Genomic DNA, 22,843 nt, shown 5'->3' with positions numbered 1-22,843 from the left:
GTTCTTCGAATCAGATGGCCAAAGTATTGGAGCTTCAGCTTCAGCATCAGTCCTTCCAATGAATATTTAGGGTTGATTTCCTGTAGGATTGACTGGTTTGATCTCTTTGCTGTCCAAGTGACTCTCAAGAGTCTTCTCCAGCACCACAGTTCAAAAACATCAGTTCTTAGGTGTCAGCTTTCTTTATGGTCCAACGCTCACATCTTTGGCGTGATGCACACATTAAAAGCAAACTAACCAAAAGCTCTAGGGCCCAGCCTCCCTTTGCAGCAGCAGCTTTGGAACATAACCTTGGAAAAGATTTAATTAAAATTAACTTTCAGATTATGTCCCTTTTTAGATGAGAGCAAAACTCTTCCCCTGAGCTGAGGGAGGGCCCGGCCCTGTTCATGAGCCTTAGGCACCTCGGTAGGCTTATGAGCTGCAGTCAGGGCTTGGCGACAGTCATAAGATAAAGTAAATTTACCCATGAGATTTGTCTACAGAAATGCAGTGAGATAAACCTTTTCTCGAAGTCACTTCGGGTGGTTTCCTGTTATTCATTGTCATTCTAGGTCATCTGGTATCTGTGTTTGTCCTCTCTGCCTATTTTGTTTTTCATATTTCTTTTTTTATATGTTTTTTAAAATTTATTTTTAATTGGAGGATAGTTGTTTCACAATTTTGTGTTCGTTTCTGCTGTACAGTTACGTGAATCAGCTATAAATATACATATAGCCCGTCCCTCTCGAGCCTCCCTCCCAGCCACCCCCCCTCCTGCCCCTCCCGGGTCATCACAGAGCCCCGGGCTGCGCTCCCTGCGCTGCACTGCGGCTCCCCACCAGCTATCTGTTTTATACATGGTAGTGTATATGTGTCCCTGCTACTCCTCCAGTTCATCCCTCCTTCCCCTTTCCCCCACCTTGGGGCCACACATCTATTCTCTACTTCTGCGTCTCTATTCCTGCCCTACAAGTAGCTTCATCAGTACCATTTTTCTAGGTTCCACATATATGCGTTAATAATTCCCAGGTGGCACTAGTGGTAAAGTGCCCACCTGCCAATGCAGGAGACATAAAAGACTCAGGTTTGATCCCTGAGTCTGTAAGATGCCCTGGAAGAGGGCATGGCAACTCACTCCAGTGTTCTTCCCTGGAGAATCCCCATGGACAGAGAAACCTGGCGAGCTACAGTCCATAGGGTTGCAAAGAGTCAGACATGGCTGAAGCGACTTAACATGCGCGCACACACACACCCTGTACTAGGTGGAAATAGATGAGCGTTTAGCCTGAAATCAGGGCAGTTTAGCCTGTATGTTTGAAACGAATTCTCCCTGCCAATATGTCTTCCTGGATGTGTCAGAGTTTGTTTCTGCTGTCATTCCAGATCATCAGAGAGTCCCGAAGTCCTGGATCTGGCCAGTAAATCTTCCAAGAGAGATGTGTCCCTGGGATTCTGCAGTTTAAACGAACCACCTTTTCTAATGTTGCTTAAAGGGTCCACAAGGTTTTACAAAGCCAAGACTTTCAGTATCCACCAGGTGAGTGTCAAGAACCTTGCATTGGGGTTTGCTTCTTGATTCTCAGAAGAGAATCTCCCTCACTGGAGATGCTGGGGAGGAGCGTAGATCACCTTCTCCCATGGTAGCCAGGGCCTCCAGTAAGTGGGACTAATGGGTCATCCATAGTTGGATTTCACCAAAATGTCAAAGCAGTTTTCTTTTTAGCTCCCCTTTTGAATCTTGAACGCTTGGCAAGTTTTGCAGCCCTGGAAACAAATAGAGGGGCTTCCCTGGTGGCTCAGTGGTAAAGAATCCACCTGCCAATGCGGTTCAGTCCCTGTCTCGGGAAGATCCCCTGGAGAAGAAGTGGCAACCCACTGCAGTATTCTTGCCTGGACAGAGGAGCCTGGAGGGCTATAGTCACAGGGTCACAAAGAGCTGGGCAGGACTTACTGACTGAACTAAGAACAAATGGTACCTTGACTTCAGTTTCTCAGTGTCTGCAGCTGATGAGCCTTTTCCTACCCACAGACACTTCTCTGTCTTGCCTCCTATAACAGGATACACACATGCACCCAGGCCTTGCCATGACCAGTGTGACTTGACCTTGATGGCACATTAGGGACACTGGGGAGTGTTTAAAATCCCAGTGCATGGGTTGGGTCCTACCCAATTAAGTCAGATGCTCTTGAGTTAGGTCCAAGTGACAGGAGTTTATAAAGCTCCTGGGTGATTCTAATCTTTGGAACTAAGAGAGACTGAAAGGAAATGAAATTCCTGCTTTGGAGGAGTGGAAGTGTCATCATAAACTGAACACAGGGTTAGAACTTGAACTCCCAGCTCTGCCTGAGGTCAACAGTGTGACCTCCTCATACCCGAGGTTACAGTTAATATGATTAATGGATAACGTTGAGCACCTCCTGCCAGGTGTTACACTGAGCTCTTTAAGTGGATTTTCTTACTAAACCCTCACATAACCATGTGGGAGAAGTACTATTATCAGCCACATCTCAGAAAAAAGGATGCAGTAGCCTAGAAAGGTGAGCAGTTTGCGCAGGCTCCCACAGATGGAAAGCGGCATTGGAATTTAAACTCAGACAGCCTGACCCCAAAGCCGGGGCCTTCTCGAGAACAATGCCCTTCCATTCAACCCACTTTTCACTTCATGTCAACCACATGCTGCTTGTCTGTCAGTAATTCTCCCGCTGCACGATGATTTGGGGGAGTTGAAGAGATAGTACATAAAGAGAAACATTCAATGGTATTTAAGAAGAAATATATTTCATAAATCCCAAAGTGTTGTCATTAACTCTTAGGAAGAGATCATCTTTAGAACACCCCCATCAGGAATGAAGTCATAAGAGTCATTTTTTTCTCTGTAAGGCTGAGAGTTACTGAGAAGCTAAATTAGCACAGTCCTGGTGGAGATGAATATGGACTCAGAGCTATTCAGAGGATGGAATGTATCAGACCATATAATAATTGAAGGTGGGTGGCAGAGGAGAGGCAGGAGTTAATATAATTCTGAGGCAACTAGTGTGGGTTACTGGGTGGATGGAAAAGTCAGTCGTGTAGAGAGGATACGGACAAGCCTTTAGACGGAAGGAGAATGAATGGAGTTGGTGGCATATTGAGTGACAGGTGCCTCAAGCGGGTGGAAAGCTGATGGGAGACTGGCAGGTGTCTCTGGGGGCATCAGCAGAAGAGCAGCATGGTGCGATTGATGTGCGAGACCCAGTGAATACACTGGATGTAATGTTCCCTGTTCCATGCAAGCCCTCAGATTAGACAGAATATGAAATTAACTCTGCCTCCAAAAGCCCAATAACAGAGAGAAGGCCACCAGGCTTTGTGGTTAAATACTGGACTTTGGGGACAGCCTTCCTGGGTTTGCATCGGGTTTTCTCAGTTACTATGTGAGTGTTCTTGAATAATTAACCTTTCTGTGGGTCTGCTTCCTGCAGCATCAATGAGGATAGTGAGTGAGTACTTAGTCGTTCAGTCATGTCCAACTCTTTCTGACCCAGGGACTGTAGCCTACCAGGCTCCTCTGTTCATGGAATTCTCCAGGCAAGAATACTGGAGTGAGTTGCCATTCCCTTCCCCAGGGGATCTTCCTGACCCAGGAATTGAACCCAGGTCTCCTGCATGGCAGGCAGATGCTTTATCCACTGAGCCATCGGGGAAGCCTTGTAAATGAAGATAGGTAATAGTAATATCTCATGGTGTTGTGAGGGTTCAGTGAAGTAATAGACATAAAACATGTGGCACATGGTAGGCATGCAATAAATATTAGCTATTACTATTATCATTCAGTTCAGTTCAGTTGCTCAGTCGTGTCCGACTCTTTGCGACCCCATGAATCGCAGCACGCCAGACCTCCCTGTCCATCACCAACTCCTGGAGTTCACTCAGACTCACATCCATCGAGTCAGTGATGGCATCCAGCCATCTCATCCTCTGTCGTCCCCTTCTCCTCCTGCCCCCGATCCCTCCCAGCATCAGAGTCTTTTCCAATGAGTCAACTCTTCTCATGAGGTGGCCAAAGTACTGGATTTTCAGCTTTAGCATCATTCCTTCCAAAGAAATCCCAGGGCTGATCTCCTTTAGAATGGACTGGTTGGATCTCCTTGCAGTCCAAGGGACTCTCAAGAGTCTTCTCCAACACCACACTTCAAAAGCATCAATTCTTCGGCGCTCAGCCTTCTTCACAGTCCAACTCTCACATCTATACATGACCACAGGAAAAACCATAGCCTTGACTAGACAGACCTTTGTTGGCAAAGTAATGTCTCTGCTTTTGAATATGCTATCTAGGTTGGTCATAACTTTCCTTCCAAGGAGTAAGTGTCTTTTAATTTCATGGCTGCAGTCACCATCTGCAGTGATTTTGGAGCCCAGAAAAATAAAGTCTGACACTGTTTCCACTGTTTCCCTATCTATTTCCCATGAAGTGATGGGACAAGATGCCATGATCTTCGTTTTCTGCATGTTGAGCTTTAAGCCAACTTTTTCCCTCTCCACTTTCACTTTCATCAAGACGCTTTTTAGTTCCTCTTCATTTTCTGCCATAAGGGTGGTGTCATCTGCATATCTGAGGTTATTGAGATTTCTCCCAGCAATCTTGATTCCAGCTTGTGTTTCTTCCAGTCCAGCGTTTCTCATGATGTACTCTGCATATAAGTTAAATAAGCAGGGTGACAGTATACAGCCTTGACATATTCCTTTTCCTATTTGGAACCAGTCTGTTGTTCCATGTCCAGTTCTAACTGTTGCTTCCTGACCTGCATACAGATTTCTCAAGAGGCAGGTTAGGTGGTCTGGTATTCCCATCTCTTTCAGAATTTTCCACAGTTTATTGTGATCCACACAGTCAAAGGCTTTGGCATAGTCAATAAAGCAGAAAGAGATGTTTTTCTGGAACTCTCTTGCTTTTTCCATGATCCAGCGGATGTTGGCAATTTGATCTCTGGTTCCTCTGCCTTTTCTAAAACCAGCTTGAACATCTGGAAGTTCACAGTTCATGTATTGCTGAAGCCTGGCTTGGAGAATTTTGAGCGTTACTTTACTAGCATGTGAGATGAGTGCAATTGTGCGGTAGTTTGAGCATTCTTTGGCATTGCCTTTCCTTGGGATTGGAATGAAAACTGACCTTTTCCAGTCCTGTGGCCACTGCTGAGTTTTCCAAATTTGCTGGCATATTGAGTGCAGCACTTTCACAGCATCATCTTTCAGGATTTGAAATAGCTCAGCTGGAATTCCATCACCTCCACTAGCTTTGTTCATAGTGATGCTTTCTAAGGCCCACTTGACTTCACATTCCAGGATGTCTGACTCTAGATGAGTGATCACACCATCGTGATTATCTGGGTCATGAAGATCTTTTTTGTACAGTTTTTCTGTGTATTCTTGCCACCTCTTCTTAATATCTTCTGCTTCTGTTAGGTCCATACCATTTCTGTCGTTTATTGAGCCCATCTTTGCATGAAGTGTTCTGTTGGTATCTCTAATTTTCTTGAAGAGATCTCTAGTCTTTCTCATTCTGTTGTTTTCCTCTATTTCTTTGCACTGATCACTGAGGAAGGCTTTCTTATCTCTTCTTGCTATTCTTTGGAACTCTGCATTCAGATGCTTATGTCTTTCCTTTTCTCCTTTGCTTTTTGCTTCTCTTCTTTTCACAGCTATTTGTAAGGCCTCCCCAGACAGCCATTTTGCTTTTTTGCATTTCTTTTCCATGGGAATGGTCTTGATCCCTGTCTCCTGTACAATGTCACGAACCTCATTCCATAGTTCATCTGGCACTCTATCTATCAGATCTAGGCCCTTAAATCTATTTCTCACTTCCACTGTATAATCATAAGGGAGTTGATTTAGGTCATACCTGAATGGTCTAGTGGTTTTCCCTACTTTCTTCAATTTAAGTCTGAATTTGGTAATAAGGAGTTCATGGTCTGAGCCACAGTCAGCTCCCGGTCTTGTTTTTGCTGACTGTATAGAGCTTCTCCATCTTTGGCTGCAAAGAATATAACCAATCTGATTTCAGTGTTGACCATCTGGTGATGTCCGTGTGTAGAGTCTTCTCTTGTGTTGTTGGAAGAGGGTGTTTGCTATGACCAGTGCATTTTCTTGGCAAAACTCTATTAGTCTTTGCCCTGCTTCATTCCGTATTCCAAGGCCAAATTTGCCTGTTACTCCAGGTGTTTCTTGACTTCCTACTTTTGCATTCCAGTCCCCTATAATGAAAAGGACATCTTTTTTGGGTGTTAGTTCTAAAAGGTCTTGTAGGTCTTCATAGAACTGTTCAACTTCAGCTTCTTCAGCGTTACTGGTTGGGGCATAGACTTGGATTACTGTAATATTGAAGGTTTGCCTTGGAAACGAACAGAGATCATTTTGTTGTTTTTGAGATTCCATCCAAGTACTGCATTATGGACTCTTTTATTGACCATGATGGCTACTCCATTTCTTCTGAGGGATTCCTGTCCACAGTAGTAGATAAAATGGTCATCTGAGTTAAATTCACCCATTCCAGTCCATTTTAGTTTGCTGATTCCTAGAATGTCGACATTCACTCTTGCCATCTCTTGTTTGACCACTTCCAATTTGCCTTGATTCATGGACCTGACATTCCAGGTTCCTATGCAATATTGCTCTTTACAGCATCGGACCTTGCTTCTATCACCAGTCACATCCACAGCTGGGTATTGTTTTTGCTTTGGCTCCATCCCTTCATTCTTTCTGGAGTTATTTCTCCACTGATCTCCAGTAGCATATGGGGCACCTACTGGCCCTGGGAGTTCCTCTTTCAGTATCCTATCATTTTGCCTTTTCATACTGTTCATGGGGTTCTCAAGGCAAGAATACTGAAGTGGTTTGCCATTCCCTTCTCCAGTGGACCACATTCTGTCAGATCTTGAGAGGGACATGAATGGTCTGCAGGCACTTTTCCTGCTACTGAGATCAGGGGCTGGGGGTGTTCTTTTGGGAGGAGGGGATAGCCAGACCGGGTCAGGAGTTTGGGTTGAATTTAGATGAGTGAATGTTGTTGCTCCACAAAGAGAAGCCCAAAGCTGGGAGGCAGCAGGGTTTGGTGAGACTCACAGGTACAGACACTTTGCACATGTGTTCTCTCATGTGTCAGTTCTCACCATACCCCTAAAGAGCAGAATAAAATGCCAACCTTACAGGTCAGGAAATTGAGTCTTAGGTTAAAAAGACTGCCCGAGAGCACCCAGGAAGTAGAGTTGGAATTAACACTTGGGGCTGTCGAGCCCCAGAGAATGTGCTCTTCATAGTCATGTGCGCTCTTCACTTGTGCCCTCTACGGACTTGGGAGGCTCAATGAACAGGTGAGCAGGGGTAGTTTGGAGGAGAAAGGAGACTGGGGGAGGTGAACTCAGAACCACTCATGGGAGCCCGATCAGATGAGCTTGATGTAAGGTTTTTTTTTGTTTTTCTTGATAAAAATGGTTGAATGCTACCTCTCTCAAGAACTACTGTGGTTCTTCTCTTAAGAGCCACTGTGGGTCTTCTGAAGCTCCAGGAAGAGGAATGTTAGTTGCTCAGTCATGTCTGACTCTTTGTGACCCCATGGACTGTAGCCAGCCAGGCTCTTCTGTCCATGGGATTCTCCAGGCAAGAATACTGGAGTGGATAGCCATTTTCTTCTCCAGGACATCTTCCTAACCCAGGGATCAAACCCAGGTCTTCCGCAGTGCAGGCAGATTTTTTACTGTCTTAGCCACCAGGGAAGCAAGCCCCCAGGAAGGGGAGGTGCTCTGGATACCTGCTGGTACCATGTACCACAGACCTGTGTAAGATGGGAGCAACATGCACCCTCCCCAGAATGAATTCATTCTTATTGAATTCAGCTCTTAGAATCAAAAGTCAAAACTGAGCAAGGCACTTAGCTAGACAGACGTTCTCCACCCTTCCCCCAGATAATTAGCTGTCCTGATTTTTGGTTTCTCTCCCACACAGCCATTGCAGGATGCGCCAGCCATCTCCCCGAGGAGCTCAAAGGCATGGAGAGAAGCTCAGTCTTGCCCACCACTTCCAGGCGTCCAGACCAGCCACAGAGCCCTCCGGTTTGGGGACAGTCCCACGAGCCATTTGCTATTCATGCTTCCCCAGGAGTTGCTGAAATCCAGGTATTATTTCATGTTTTTGCCCCACGCCAACTCAGACTCTGACTCTATGTAGGATTCTACACTAGGGCAGGCTAACTGCCATGATGCCAGGCACTTGCCACTGAGGAAGGGGCTGGTTGTTGTTTAGTCACTTAATCATGTCCAGCTCTTTGTGAAACCATGGACGGTAGCCCGCCAGGCTCCTCTGTCCTTGGGGTTCCCCAGGCAAGAGTAATGAAGTGGGTTGCCATGCCCTCCTCCGAGGGATCTTCCTGACACAGGGATCAAACCTGTGTCTCCTGCTTGGCAGGAGGATTCTTTACTGCTGAGCCACGTGGGAAGTCCAGTGAAGTGGGGAACAACCTTGTTTATGAAAAGAGGTCCTGGCCTGCCCAGCACACAGAGCCCAGCCACTGGAGCAGCCTTCCTCCATGTGGCCAGAGGCACACATGACAGGTGCTGCTCAGACCCTGAAACAATCAGTTCAGCTCTGGTTTAGAACTGACAGTGTGCTAAAAATAAGACCGATATGTCTTTCCAAAGCTGCTATTTATTTCTGTGATACATCACCTTTCTTCTCCTGCATTCTACAGTCAGAGAAAAATCATTCTTTCAGGAAGACTTGGTGCCAGATAACATCATCTTTAGAGAATACATTGGGACGTTTTGTGGTAACAAGTTGCATCACTTTGGGGGAGGAGGGAAAGAGCAGAGATATTAATTGTGTCAGGAAAAAAAGAAAGGCGAGGCTTGTCATTTTCATATAATTTGAAGGAGACATAAATAAAACGGTGCCCAGAATTCTTTGGTGACTTATCTATGAGGCAGAATTGCCCGAAAGTCAAAAAGACCTGGCTTTCCCATCTTGGCTTTCCATCCACTCGCTCAGCCACTGGCTCACTGTGTGACCTCATGCCACAAGCCAGTTCAGGTCCTGGAGGTGCAGATATCAAGATGAGATTAGATGTGCAAGAGAATGGCTGGAAGATAAAAGGAGGGAGCAGGCGCTGGTGGGGAGAGCCTTCAGCTAAGACATGGCGGGGGTACTGTGAAAGGAGAGGGGAAGGCAGACAGAGGTGGGAAGAGCCTCAGACAGCAGGGAAGCTCTGAGGAAGTCAGGCTGGTGGGTGGGCATCGCAAGCAAAGATCATCACCAGTGTTGGCAGAATGGCTTGGCTCTTTTCTGCTGAGCTTGATGTGTGGCTGGGAGTCACTGGGTGCCACTGAGGTTCTGAAAGAGGGCCAGCTGGGTGCTGCCAGACGGCGGTGCCCCAGCAGTGGGGTCTCCTGAACAGAGCTCTGAGGGGCAACTCCAAGGCCACCATACTCTGCTGTTCAGCTTGTCTAATTATACCACGTTTAAACGTGGCATAATTACACCTACCTCACATGTTTCCACAAATTCTTCGAATCTCAGTTTTCTCATCAGTCAAATAGGGTTGGTAATGTCTTGCTTGGAGGGAGGAGAGGTCATAGGTTGGAATGAGCTGGCCCTCGGAGGGCTCAGTGAGCAAGTGTGTGATTCTCAGGGAGGTGTGAAAGCCGGAAGGGGAGGGGCTGAGTGTGTGAAAGCCGAAAGGGGAGAGGCCAAGCTCTGAAGGTGACCCTCAGCCCCCAGCTCAGACTCCAGTAGACTCGTGGACATTATGGAGATCCCTGATTTGGCAAAGCTGTGTCAGTGGGAGACAGGCAGACAGCAGAGGTGGTGACCTTCTCAGCTGTCTGCCCCTCCTGGGCCGACCCCGCTCCCCAGCGCTGCTCTTTCAGTCACGCTGACCATGATGGCAGCAGTCTCCCTGGGATGCTGCATGCACTGCCCTTTCCCCACCCTTCAGCCTCCCTCCCCGCTTCCCCAGCTCTGAGGTTGTTCCAAGAGCTTTGCCTTCCCCCCTCCCTCCATGGCCCCTTCTCTCCTGCATCCTTTCTCAGCACATTCACTGTGGCGACCTATCTGGCTTCCTCTGATGATTGAACCCAGGCATCTTCCCATCCAACACTGAATTATATACAATAAATGGAAAAAGTAATATTCTTAAAGGGAAAGTGGGAAAAAGTAATCCTTAGTACATATAATTTTAAAATTATTTTAGTCCCCAATACTGTAGCAATCAGAGTGTATTTTCAGGATCTTGCAAGATTTGGACTATTCTGTCATTCTTATCCTGATTTCTATTCTAGCAAGTTTGGTCTCTGCTTTAAAACCCTGTACCACCATTTTAGGGACTTCCCTGGTAGCTCAGTTGGTAAAGAATCCGCCTGTAATGCAGGAGACACTGGTTCAATTCCTGGGTCTGGAAGATCCGCTGGAGAAGGGGTAGGCTACCCACGCCAGTATTCTTGGGCTTCCGTAGTGGCTCAGCTGGTAAAGAATCCACCTGCAATGCGGGAGACATGGGTTTGATACCTGGGTTGGGAGGATCCCCTAGAGAAAGGAAAGGCTACCCACTCCAGTATTCTGGCCTGGAGAATTCCATGGACTGATTGCAAAGAGTCAGACATGACTGAGCGACTTCCCCTTTCACCACCATTTTAACCTCTGGGTGAATGTAAAAAAAATGCTTCTTTGCTCTCTGCCTTACCTTCCAATCCTCAGCAATAAAGACTCATAGCTGCAGTACAATATGCCAGGATTTGAAGCTACTGATGTCTTTTTGGGGTGTTAGTCAGTTAGTCTTTTCTGAAAGAAAATTGCTTTAAGAAATAATGCTGGAAAGCAAATGTCAAGTCCAATAACAAAGCCCACATATGTAAAGTACTTTAATTCTGTAGCAAGTTCTAATATCCTCCTCAAATTGGCTAACCCTCGTTCTCCAAACCTCCGCACTAAGACGCAGCTACACGAAGAGACATGCTGAGCAGTGTCACCATCTGGTCGGTTTAATCTCACAAATATAGATTTCTATTTCATTTTGAGGAACTCTACCCTCAAGGAAACTTGCAAATCTGAAGAATGAAAGTGCATCTCAAGGTTTGCTCAGCCCCACAGTATTAAAAAGCAAAGAGATGTAATAGTGTCAGTATTTCTTCTACTTCCTGATTCTGCCTCCACATTTTCCATTTAATTCAATTCAGTAACTGTTTCTTAGGGCTTCCCAGGTGGTGGTGGAGGTAAAGAAGTTGCCTGCCAATGCAGGAGACAGATGCGGGTTCCATCCCTGAGTCAGGAAAATCCCCTGGAGGAGGGCATGGCAACCCCCTCCAGTATTCTTGCCTGGAAAATCCCATGGACAGAGGAACCTGGCAGGCTACAGTCCACTGGACATGACTTAGCGAGTAAACCTCAACCAGGGCATCTACACACCACAAACCAGTCCAAGAATGAAACACCCATTCTTTCATTCTCAGAGCTCATCATGGTGCCTTGTACATATGACCCACTCATTAAGTATTTGTTGAATGAATAAGTAAATGGATGAATGGATGTGAGTTTGCATAGAAAGTAAAGCTTGCTTAGCCACATGTGCCTATGTGCAACCATCATGCAAAGGAATATTAACTTTAACTCTCTGCTTTTACTGCATGATGCTTGCTCAATTCCTGTTCCGTCAAAGGTGAGGTATTAAGGTCTGAGAAACATAAGGGTGGGCAAGAGAAGGTGGATCTGGACTTCTGTGCATCTGTGTTAAGTATATCTTACAGAAAGAAAATGCTTAATTCGAATCCTTGTTGTTCAAGTTTTTCCCTGACTTTTCCTCGCAACTTTCTTTTCCCTGCATGTATATGAAATAGAAAGCATATTCATTGGGTTTAAAGATTGAGGCTGCTCAGTGAAATAAGACAGTTGCAAAAAGACAAATATTGTATGATTCTGTTTCTATGAAACACCTAGAACAGTCAGATTTTTAGAGACAGAAAGCAGAATGGTGGTTGCTACGCACTGCGGGGAGGAGGGAATACAGAGCTGTTGTTTAATGTGTAGGGAGTTTCAGTTTTACAAGATGAAAAGAGTTCTGGAGATTTGCTGCACAACAGTGAAGGTACTTACCACTTCTGAGCTGTATTCTTAAAAATGGTTAAGATGCTAAGCTTTATGTTATGTATATTTTACCATAATTTTCTAAAATGCAGATTTTTTTTTAAAGTAGGTCATCTTCTTCCTTGCCATTCACTGGGACTTACATCACTAGCTGAGGTTGTCATAAAACTTCCTCTTATTCCCCAACACAATAAGGAAATTATACAACAAAACTTTTAACTGCTGAAAAACAAGCTTTTAAAAACTCCCAGAGAAACAGGTTGTTTAATCAATTACATGCCTTAGTTTATTCATTTAAATTATGGAGTAGTGGGGGGCTGCTCCTCACCCTCTCTCCTGACTTTAGAGATTTGGAGAAACACGACAAACCTCTTGTTTTCCTTCTTTGCCTTTTGCTGTCTTTCCCCTGCAGGTCACAGTTTGCCGTGGATGTGCTGACAACAGCGTCCAGAGGGCTCGTGTTTTATACGGGGACTAGGAGCTCCTTTATGGCTCTTTATCTTTCAAAAGGACGGCTGGTCTTTGCCCTGGGGGCAGAAGGGAAAAAACTGAAACTCAAAAGCAAAGAGAAGTGCAATGACGGGAAGTGGCACACGGTGAGCTCTGGGGCTGCCTTAGATCCTCCCCCGGGGCCAAGTTCACTGCCAGTAGCTGAAGACGGAAGTCTCAGCATTCTTCCAGGCAGGAGGGCACGAGCACTGGGAGAGCGCGTGTGGTTAGAGGCACTGAGCACCCAGCATCTCAGCCCAGAGACTCCTGCACGTGCCATGCATGGATGTCATCCTAGATGCCAAGACGGGCTTTCCTCTCTGCTTCTTCACATCCTCCCCGCCTCACAATTCTGTGGACTGCTCCTTGCTTGATCCTGTCCTTGCCCCCTGGACCATTTTTCTCCTTCAAGACAATTTCCAGGTCTCCAGAGCCTTCTCTGAGTCTGGAATGCTTTCTCTAGAGCACAGGTATAAGGGCCCACATCCTCAGCATCTCAGCTCTTGCCTAAAGGCATCCTGGGGTTAAAGAAATGCAGTTTAAGGCAAGTGTGTGCATGCATGCTAAATTGCTTCAGTCATGTCTGACTCTTTGTGACCCTATACACTGTAGCCCACCAGGCTCCTCTGTCCATGGACTTCTCCATGGCAAGAATACTGAAGTAGGTTGCCATTCCCCTCTCCTGGGGATCTTCCAAGTCAGGGATCGAACCCAGGTCTCTTGAGCCACCAGGGATGCAGGATGAGGCAGGCCCAGGTCATTTAAGCACTGGATTAGGTGAGGATTTGGGATTTTATTCTGAGTATCTGAAGCTTTTAGAGAGTCTAAAACTTTAAAAAAAAAAAAAAAAAGCATTACATGATCAGCTTTATCTTTTCAAAACCCTCTTTAACTGAAGCATTTAAAAAGGAGCAAAAGTAGAAAACCAGATGGATGCTGTTGCCTTTGGTTCAAGAGACCAGGGCGGAGGGGGAGAGAGTGGATGTGTCTGAAGGCAGAGCCCAGAGTCCTGTGATTTTGGACCAGCACTGGGGTCAGTAGTGGAGATGAGATGGAGAAGATGTGGGGAAGGTGGGTATGGCTGGGGAAGAATGGTTCTGTTGTGAATATCCTTCGATCCAGTTGCCTGTAAGACATCCACGCCCAGGTGTCAGAAGACGCTGGAGGCCAGCAGTCACAGCTGGGCATTTACACTGGGGAGCCGTTAGTGAATAGTCTGGTAGCCATGAGGTGGCAGAGTCCACACCAGAGTCCAGGGATCCTGACTTTTAGCAGAGTTGAAAACATTTGCTCCTCTTGTTAGACAAGAAGTAGCCCTCGGTCTTTTCTCCAGGGCCCCTGCTCAGAGGAGCGTGTGGCTTTCCCTGTCTCAGCTCTGCACAAACTCTTCCTTCCCCTGCGTTGCATGGATGTGTATTTATTTATGATCCTTTGACTCCAGTTATTTGTCTTTTGTCTAAGTTTCCAGGCCAGCTATTTATTTTTGTTCACTTATGAGAGTCTTTTTTTAGTTCATGTTTTAAGCTCACTCTGGTTAATACCTAACATAATCTTACAAAATAAGGATGATGAAAAACACTAGGGAAAAAAATCTCTTGATTTTTTTCAAAGCTACTTGAAGGGACAGAAACTTTTTCTTTTTTTAATTCCTGTGACCACTAATAAACTACAATGCCAGCTGTTGAAGGTAAGAATACAGTTAACTTATTTTCTTTATCCTTAAGGTGACATTTGGGCAAGATGGAGGCAAGGGGCGCTTGGTTGTGGATGGTCTGAGGACCCGGGAGGGACATCTGCCTGGAAATTCCACCATCAGCCTCAGAGCACCAGTTTACCTGGGATCGGCTCCATCAGGGAAGCCAAAGGTAAATAGGGATGCTTCGGAGCCATAGATGAGAACATGTCACCTTCTAAGTTTTATTCAGGTGTATCAAAATACTTTAAATTATTTTAAAAACCGAATCTGTGTTTTAATGTTATTTAACATGTTATAAGATAAAATTATTCCAAGAACCAATCTTGGGGAAAATTTGGGCTGAGGGAAAAGTCACCAGTCTGTCTGTCCCCAGAAGGAGGGGCATGTGCCTCTGTGGCCACAGGGCTAAGCTCTGTGGGTGCCCCTTCCCTCATCTCCTCCACGAAGCCAGAGTGCTCACGGCCCTGGTTACTTGGGGTGGCCGAATCCACCCATCACTCTTCTCCCAGATTTGCCCTTTTCACTCACGAAGTGAACATGGGCCTGTCAACGGTTCCGCCCAGGGACTGTCTTCTGGCAAATGCACTACCAGACGCTCAGCCCCTCCTGCCCCTTCCCTCTCCACGGGCACCCCTTCTGGTGTGAGGGTGCCCATTCTGGTGTGAGGGAAGGGATCAAACTCCATTCTGGGCTGGAAATTGACTTAATTAAAACAGGGCACTTCTGCCGGAGTGGGTTCTAGACAGTCAGGCTGACCTGGCCTTACCTGTGCTGTCTCCACAGGGCTCATCCTGGCCCACTTGAGTTTTACACTGGGGTTTGGGCCAAAGCCCCAGCCAGTCAAAGTACTGTTTTACTCTTTGTATATAGTAACTGCTATATATGTATCACAAGTAATATGTAACGTAATTTATGTATTATCTACTACGTTACAATGTATAACATGTAGCCTCTACATATATACTGTATACTGTATAATCTATACATATATAATGTAACACATGTATAATGGATAACATGTTAATTGCTAAGGAGGTTACTCATTGCTTGTTTTTCTGCAGCCTCTGTACCTGTTTCTCAGAGAAATCACAGGACAGGGTAGCAATTCAGGGGCACAATTTGGATGCTCTCTTGACTTGGATAAATCACAGTCGACATCCTAAAGTCGGAGACAACCAGTCGCACCCCACTTACAACATTCTTTGCATGCAAGGTCCTGTTTGCAGCCTTCCTTCACCCCGAGGAGGGAAACCACTGGATCGCCCTCCTCCACATCCTTTCAAAGGGCAGGCAACATCCAGTCCCCCAGTGGCTACCTCAAGACACACAGAGTCTTTGGGGATTCCAAGTTAGGTTACGGCCTGTCCTGGAGGCTCTGAGCATCATGTCAGATACAGGCTCATCATTGTTCATGACAGCAAATCTGAAGAAATTAGAAATTTCACTGGAGGCCCAATCAGTACTCTGTTGTTGACGCCAACACCGCATGCCTCTAGAATGCCATGGGATTCCCTTAAAATGATTGTGTCTTGCATCTGTCTTGTAGGATGTCAGAGTCCTAAAGGCATTTACTCCACAAGAGTGCTGAGGGATTTTATTCAGCAATTTATTAACTTTTTGGAGAGCTTGATGGAAGTTATAGCTCCTCTCCCCGGGAAAATGCACTGGACTTCTGATATATAATTTAAGGGATCAGAGAACCCCAGAAGCTCATCCCCAGGCCCCAAGTGAGGAGCCCTTGTTCCAGGCCCACTCTGGGCAGCCGTGGGGCTCCACGCAGGCCCTTTGATGCCATCCCCTGTGTCTGATCTTAACCCCTCCAGCACTTGTGAATCATTGATGGTGCACCGGGCCCAACAATGTAGGAGCTTTTTTACACTTTATTATTTTGGGAATGTTTTGGCCTCTTTTTTCAGTCAGCTGCCCTGCCTTAAGCTATCACACAGGCTTATGAAACTCTAAAGTATTTTGTACCTGCAAAGAGATGTGGAGATCTGTGAACTGCAAGGTGGAAATTCCCCCTTGTTGCAGCTCTGATGGTGGCCTGGGGTACCCTCTATTCTTTTTTCTCAAGCTTTTTATTTTATATTTGTGTATAGCCAATTAATAATGTTGTGATAGTTTCAGGTGAACAGGATAGGGACTCAGCCATACATATACATGTAGCCATTCTCCCCTAAATTCCCCTCCTATCCAGGCTGCCATAAGACATTAGACATAGTTCCATGTGCTATACAGTAGCTCCTTGTTGGTTATCCATTTGAAATATAGCAGTGTGTACATGCTCATCCCAAAGTCCCTATCTATCCCTTCCTCCCAGCAACCCTAAGTTCTCTTAAGTCTGTGCATCTCTTTCTGTTTTGTAAGTAAGTTCATTTGTATCATTTCTCTTTAGATTCCACATATAAGGGATGTCATATGGTTTTTCTCCTTCTCTGTCTGACTTACTTCACTCAATATGACAATCTCTAGGTCCATCCACCAGAGAAGGCAATGGCACCCCACTCCAGTACTCTTGCCAAGAAAATCCCATGGATGGAGGAGCCTGGTAGGCTGCAGTCCATGGGGTCCCTAAGAGTCGGACACGACTGAGCGACTTCACTTTCACTTTTCACTTTCAAGCATTGGAGAAGGAAATGGCAACTCACTCCAGTGTTCTTGCCTGGAGAATCCCAGGGACAGGAAGCCTGGTGGGCTGCCGTCTATGGGGTCGCACAGAGTCGGACACGACTGAAGCGACTTAGCAGCAGCAGCAGCCATCCACATTGCTGCAAATACACCCCCTCTATTCTTGATTCCACACCAGGAAGCCATCTCCACCGCCCCTGCTCTCTGCACACACACCCCTTGATTTAGCAATACCTTCAAACTTTGACCACCCACGAGACACGTGGTATCCATGTTTTCTGGCACCATGGAGGGAGCCAGAATGGACCGGTCAGGCCCACCTGACTCTTGGAAGCAGGATGGATGGATCCCCCTCCTTCCTGCTTTTTTGAACAACCTGTGCATTTCTGGGAGCTGCGGGTCATGCAGTTTGCTTTCTCTTCTGCTTGATTGTAGAGCCTCCCCCAGAACAGCTTTGTGGGCTGCCTGAGGAACTTTCAGTTGGATCTGAAACCCCTGGAAACCCCTTCTGCAAGTTTTGGGGTGTCTCCATGCTTGGGTAGCTCTTTGGAGAAAGGCATTTATTTCTCCCAAGAAGGAGGTCATATCATCCTAGGTAAGGAGCAGTTTGGAAGCATTTCAATCTTCATAGCCTTGATTATCCTTTTTCTTGAATTATGATGTGTTACCTGTTTCCTTAATTTTCTTTTGAAAGCTAACTCTGTGTCGCTGGGGCCAGAATTTAAGCTTGTTTTCAGCATTCGTCCGAGAAGCCTCACTGGAATTCTCATTCACATTGGAAGTCAACCCGGGCAGCACTTATGTGTTTATATGGAAGGAGGAAAGGTACGTGGTCCTCTGATGACATGGGAGCGGGTGTGAATCTGTATAAGAACCACGTTCTGTTCCTGGAGACCAAGGCAGGTGAAGTTATGGTAGAGTGGAACCCGATCTCGTGTTTAAGAGACATAACTTCAGGGCTACTCTTTTGGTTTAGCAAGTAATTTGGTTGTCATGTTTTCTGTTCTTTATCTTTAAAGTTGGGCAGATGCAAACAGACTGGGCTGAATTTCAGCTCCACCACTTAGTTAAATGGCCCTAGGGACCTTACTTAACCTCTTTCAGACTCACTCTCTTTATCTTTAAAAAGAGAATAGGACTTCCCTGGCAGTCCAGTGGTGAAGACTCTGAGCTTCCGATGCAGGGGGTGCAGTTTCAGTCCCTCAAGGACCTAAGATCCCACATACTGTGTGGCGTGGCAAAAAAAGGGAAAAACTAATTAAAACGTGGAGAATAATGCTTATTATATCTGAGGGCTTTTGTCCAACAGAAGAGAAGCTGCTGTATGCAAACAGTTTCATTTTTCTCACCTCCACTTCACCCTTGTCACGTCTCTCCTTTTATTCATAAGGGCAGGACCAGAATTCACGAGATGGATTTTCTCACCAGCTGTCTACACTGCGTTACACCCAGGCCCGTGGCCCTGTGTCCTCTGGGTCAGTTTCCCCTGACCCTGTCTACACGGCGCACCGGCCTGTCCCTGCAGTCAGGCTGATCACCGGGTTTGCATTCCGCCTTCCTTCAGCTTTTCCTGGATTCCTTCTTCAGTGCATGCTGCTGCTCCATCCTTCCCATCACTCACAGGCCTACTCCATATCTTATTTTTAACCCCCACATTTACCTCCTACCTTTTTAAAACATATTTATTTATTTATTTGGTTGCGCTGAGTCTTGGCTGTGGCATGTGGGATCGGACCCAGGCCCCCGGCACTGGGAGCATGAAATCTTAGTCACTGGACCACCAGGGAAGTCCATCTCTTACCTTTTCAAAAAAATCTCTTTAAAACCAAATTCTTCCAGGAAGCTTCTCTCAATTAAGACCTTAAGGCAAAGATTGATAATAATGCCATTTTCTTGTACCTCTATCCTTCCAGTTTATTAAACATGAGAGAAAACTCTCAGGATAAAATATAGTAGCCCAAACTCTTGGATGCTTTTTTTATTAAGCTGCAGCGTGAAGTGTGAGCAGTCCTCTCGTGGGCCAGAGGAACGAGCAGCTGTGCTTAACAGTGGTGCAGACAAGCCTCGCGTTTCATGGGAGGGGTTGGGAAATGCCTCCACTGAGAGCTTCTGGATAGGAAAACATCCGTCCCCCTGAAACAAAATCCAGACCCCATAACCTTCCTAACTAACAGCTGTGACACTGTTTAGCTTGAAAATTGCCCAAGAAGAGGCTGCACTGTCTGAGGACCTGCAAATTAAATGTAAATTATTTATCCACATGCTTATTTCAGTCCTCTCATTTCCTTGACCTTGATTCAGCCCATGGAGGGTCCTGGCCCAGAGTGGGAATGCGGGATTCTGCACTATAGCACGTTGAGTGCCTGACCCTGGCATGTGCCCAGAGCAGACTCTGTTGGTTAGCCTGCTGAATTCCTCGGATGAGAACCCTCCTGAAGGCCTATGTTCACGGAATTACATCATTGGCTGGCCTTTTCAGCAGCGTGTAGGCCTCAGCCAGCATTTTTGCCTTCCAAATTTCACATGTCCTCCTAAACAATCCTACTATCACATGCTAATAACTCAGGCAGGTCTTGGAGGCTAATCAGTAACTTTTGAGTTGATCTGATGGGATCAGGGTTGAGGGTCAGAGGAAAGGCTCCTTGCCTTTGGCATCGGGTTCAGGCCAGGCCCTGGGTTTGCAGCTCACATGCCTGAAAGGGATGCTGCAGAGAGATGCTTATGTAGCCTTGGCCCCCATGTGACCACCTGGTACGGGTGGGGGCACCCATATTTCAAGGGCTCCTGGGAGGTCAGGGTGCAAGGGCTGGGAAGGGACTTGGCAGAACATGGGCTCCACCTGCCTTTCCGAAGGAAATAGGAAATGCATGTGTGTTCCAGGTCACGGCCTCTGTGGGCAGTGAGGCAGGTGAGGTCTTGACATCGGTGACACCCAAGCAAGCTCTGTGTGATGGACAGTGGCACTCGGTGGCAGGTATGATGTGCAGAAGCCTGTTGTTCACAGGCTGAAACAGTCTCCCTTCCCATCCAGACCCGGAATGTCCCACCGTGGTCTCGGTTCATCCATCCATTAGCATTTGACCAGGGTCAGCCCACCAGGCGAACATTCTGAGAACCTGTCCCTTCTCACTCAGCCCCAGACATATTTGCATAATGCTTGGCTCCAGTTCTCCGTAACACTTTGAGGGTTTTTTTGTTTGTTTCTTTGTTTTTAAGCCTAGCAAACTGATAAGCTGTGCTTTTTTTTCAAGGTAGGATGACATTGTGACTTAGATTTTGGCTCTAAAGTCAGAAGTAACCAAGTTCAGATCTCAGTTTCAGCCCTTACCGATAAGACCTTGGGCAAGCTACTTAATTTCTCTTTATCTTCAATTTTCTCATCAACACAATGGAGATAAAAATAGTGATACACCTGCCAGGGTTGTGAAAATTATAACGCATATAAAGTGCTTAGCAGTGTCCCGTATAAACTAAGTGCTCAGTAAATGTTTGCTCTTACTGTTGTTAAAGTTCATTGTTGGTTTATTTTTTCAACAACCATTTAATATTAATGCTGAAGATTTAGATAAACCACTTGACAGAGAACAGGCACAGCCTCTCAAATTGAATCTGGTATTTTATGAATAACTTGCACATATACGTTTGGTGATATATTAAAATGTATTGGCTAGAATACCAGGGGCTTCCTTGGTGGCTCAGATGGTAAAGAATCTGCCTGCAATGCAGGAGACCCGGGTTCGATCTCTGAGTTGGGAAGATCCCTACTTCAGTGTTCTCGCCTGGCGAGTCCCATGGACAGAGGAGCTTGGTGGGCTACAGTCCATAGCGTTGCAAAGAGTGGGACACGACTGAGCGACTAACACTTTCTTGGCTAAAAGCTAACTCCATCGCAGTTGGTTAAGGTTTTTAATGTGGGAGGAGTTTTATTTAGAGGGTCAAAAGCCACTGTCTTTGGAGTCAGTTTTCAGAAGTCAGTCTGTGTCTTCTTGGAAAGAACCATCATGGGAACCAAGCATTGGCCTCTGGAGCACAGGAAACTGGGGCTTAAATCCCAGCTTGTTCCGTTTATAACAACTTGTCAAGCTCCTCAGTGGCTGAGGGGGATAGTCTTTTATCTGGGAAACGAGTGATAATTTTACTCATGGATTCATTGTAAGGAGTAAGTTCTGTCATATATGTGGAAACACCTAAACAGCACCTGGTGGTGAGAAATTAGTTGAATTTGTGTTAAGGTCAATGGAATTTCCTCGAGCAGCAATCCCTCAGGTCTGACAGGAATGACTTAGAAAGAAGCCAGCGTTGACGTGCAGGTGTAGACATTACACAGTGGGCAGGGCTCTCCTCAGGTGATAGATCTGACCGCCTCCTTTCCCTCCAGTCACCATAAAACAGCACATCCTTCACCTGAAACTGGACGCAGAGGACAGCTACACGGCCGGACGACACCCCTTCCCGCCGGCCCGCCCGCTGGAGCGTCTATACATTGGAGGCGTGCCAGGTAACTCCCGTGCTGACTTCTCCTACACCATGTCCCTTGTCAACTCTTAACATGTCCGTCTTAACCCAACAAACGCAACGCCCCCACCGCCCACGGCTCATCAGCAGGGCACCCATCTGCTGGACTGTGTAGACAGTGAAGCCCTTTCTCCGGCTTGTGGGGAAACCCGATTGCCAGCAACGGACCATTTCCCAGCAGCCCAGGCCCCATGGCTGTGGCTCCCTAATGTCCCAAGCTGATGATGTATTTATCAACCTCTCTTAAGAGGCCACATGAACCTAGGAGCCTGGTATCACAAAGAATCAGACAAGACCTCAGAAACTGGTCTCTCCCCCTCCAGGCGCTTAGTTATGGTGAGTTATTAAGCCTTGTGGAGCCAGAATGGGGGAATCGGGCAGGTTGAGATGGAGTCAAGTTCAAGACTGGAAGTTTGCCTGGAAAGAGCCTCGTCAGTCTTCATTGTTTTATGTCCTTCCAGATGGTCTGGTTGTTAATTTTATAGGCTTCCATGGCCCATGAAAAAGCACTAGAACTCGGAGTCGCTGTCTGTTGATTTGGCTGTGGACTCTCCTTTGAAGGATGTGAAGAGTAGCCTTGTGGTTGATTTATCACAACAGGGTGTGTTTTGGGTGCCCACTTAAGGCAGGAGATGATGGGGTGGCCTGAGACCTGGGGTACCTTTTGCGCTAAGATTGTCTCTCACCCCACTAAGAAAGCATTTGCTCCACTAAGTAAGAATGATCCATCAAATGCACCTCCTTTTGCTTTCAGGGAATCTGAAAACCCCGAAGCTTCCCGTGTGGACATCCTTTTTTGGCTGCCTGAGGAACATTCAAGTCAACCACATTCCTGTCCCTGTCACTGGAGCTGCAGAAGTTCAGGGGACTGTCAGTCTGAATGGCTGTCCTGACCACTGACTCAGACCCCCTCACCCAGCAAGGAAGTTCATCTCCAGAAGCACTAATGACCCAACACCCCTCCCTCTCCCCTCTCAAGGTCGTTCTTAACTTCAGACACCATCCGAATGCATTTAAGCAGACCTCACTTTTAATTCCAACCACGCGTACCCATCATTTTGGCATTCAGTGCTGCGTATATATTTTAAGTCAAAATCCCATTTCTTAAAGAGGATCAACAAATTGTTACATGCTTCTGGTAATACCATTTTCCACTAAAAGTTCAGTGTCTTTTAAAGAACATTATTTTCCACTTGTTAAAAAAAATAAATGTCTTTCAAAGCACTTCAAAACTACAAACATTTTTACATGCGTCAAGATGTTATAATTTCTGGGGTTGAATAAATGCAGTGTGCTCTTTAAATTATGATGTTTTATTAACATAAAACCATTGGCTTGATGGTCATTATTAATTGTATTAATTCTTCAGCACCTGTTCAGTGTGCAACATACAGCACAGTTTTCTACAAATAATCATCAAACACATGCTA

At 46.1% G+C, this 22,843-nt stretch overlaps 1 protein-coding gene across 9 annotated transcripts in view; it reads left to right on the top strand.

Annotated features, from left to right (window-relative positions):
• The window catches only part of LAMA3 (laminin subunit alpha 3), a 259,339-nt gene extending 236,702 nt beyond the window's left edge, over positions 1 to 22,637 (top strand). For 8 of the 9 annotated variants that reach the window (XM_086372933.1, XM_086372941.1, XM_086372935.1 and 5 more), the window contains 9 exons: positions 1,366 to 1,519; positions 7,961 to 8,130; positions 12,498 to 12,681; positions 14,299 to 14,439; positions 17,334 to 17,493; positions 17,593 to 17,723; positions 19,779 to 19,872; positions 21,277 to 21,396; positions 22,168 to 22,637. In XM_086372933.1, the coding sequence (XP_086229059.1) occupies positions 1,366 to 1,519; positions 7,961 to 8,130; positions 12,498 to 12,681; positions 14,299 to 14,439; positions 17,334 to 17,493; positions 17,593 to 17,723; positions 19,779 to 19,872; positions 21,277 to 21,396; positions 22,168 to 22,313 (1,300 nt within the window). In that variant the 3' untranslated portion in view covers positions 22,314 to 22,637. Of the gene's footprint in view, positions 1 to 1,365; positions 1,520 to 7,960; positions 8,131 to 12,497; positions 12,682 to 14,298; positions 14,440 to 17,333; positions 17,494 to 17,592; positions 17,724 to 18,288; positions 18,847 to 19,778; positions 19,873 to 21,276; positions 21,397 to 22,167 lie in introns of those variants that run through there. The other variant, XM_086372934.1, reaches the window with a different exon arrangement.
• Positions 22,638 to 22,843: the final 206 nt, after the last annotated feature.

The sequence above is a fragment of the Bos grunniens genome, chromosome 24 (assembly GCF_055505025.1).
Source record: "Bos grunniens cultivar Pamir isolate PY7600 chromosome 24, Bosgru_T2T1.0, whole genome shotgun sequence".
NCBI lineage: Eukaryota > Metazoa > Chordata > Mammalia > Artiodactyla > Bovidae > Bos > Bos grunniens.
Note: the sequence above shows the minus strand (reverse complement) of the source record. Positions and strands in the feature narration are given on the sequence as shown.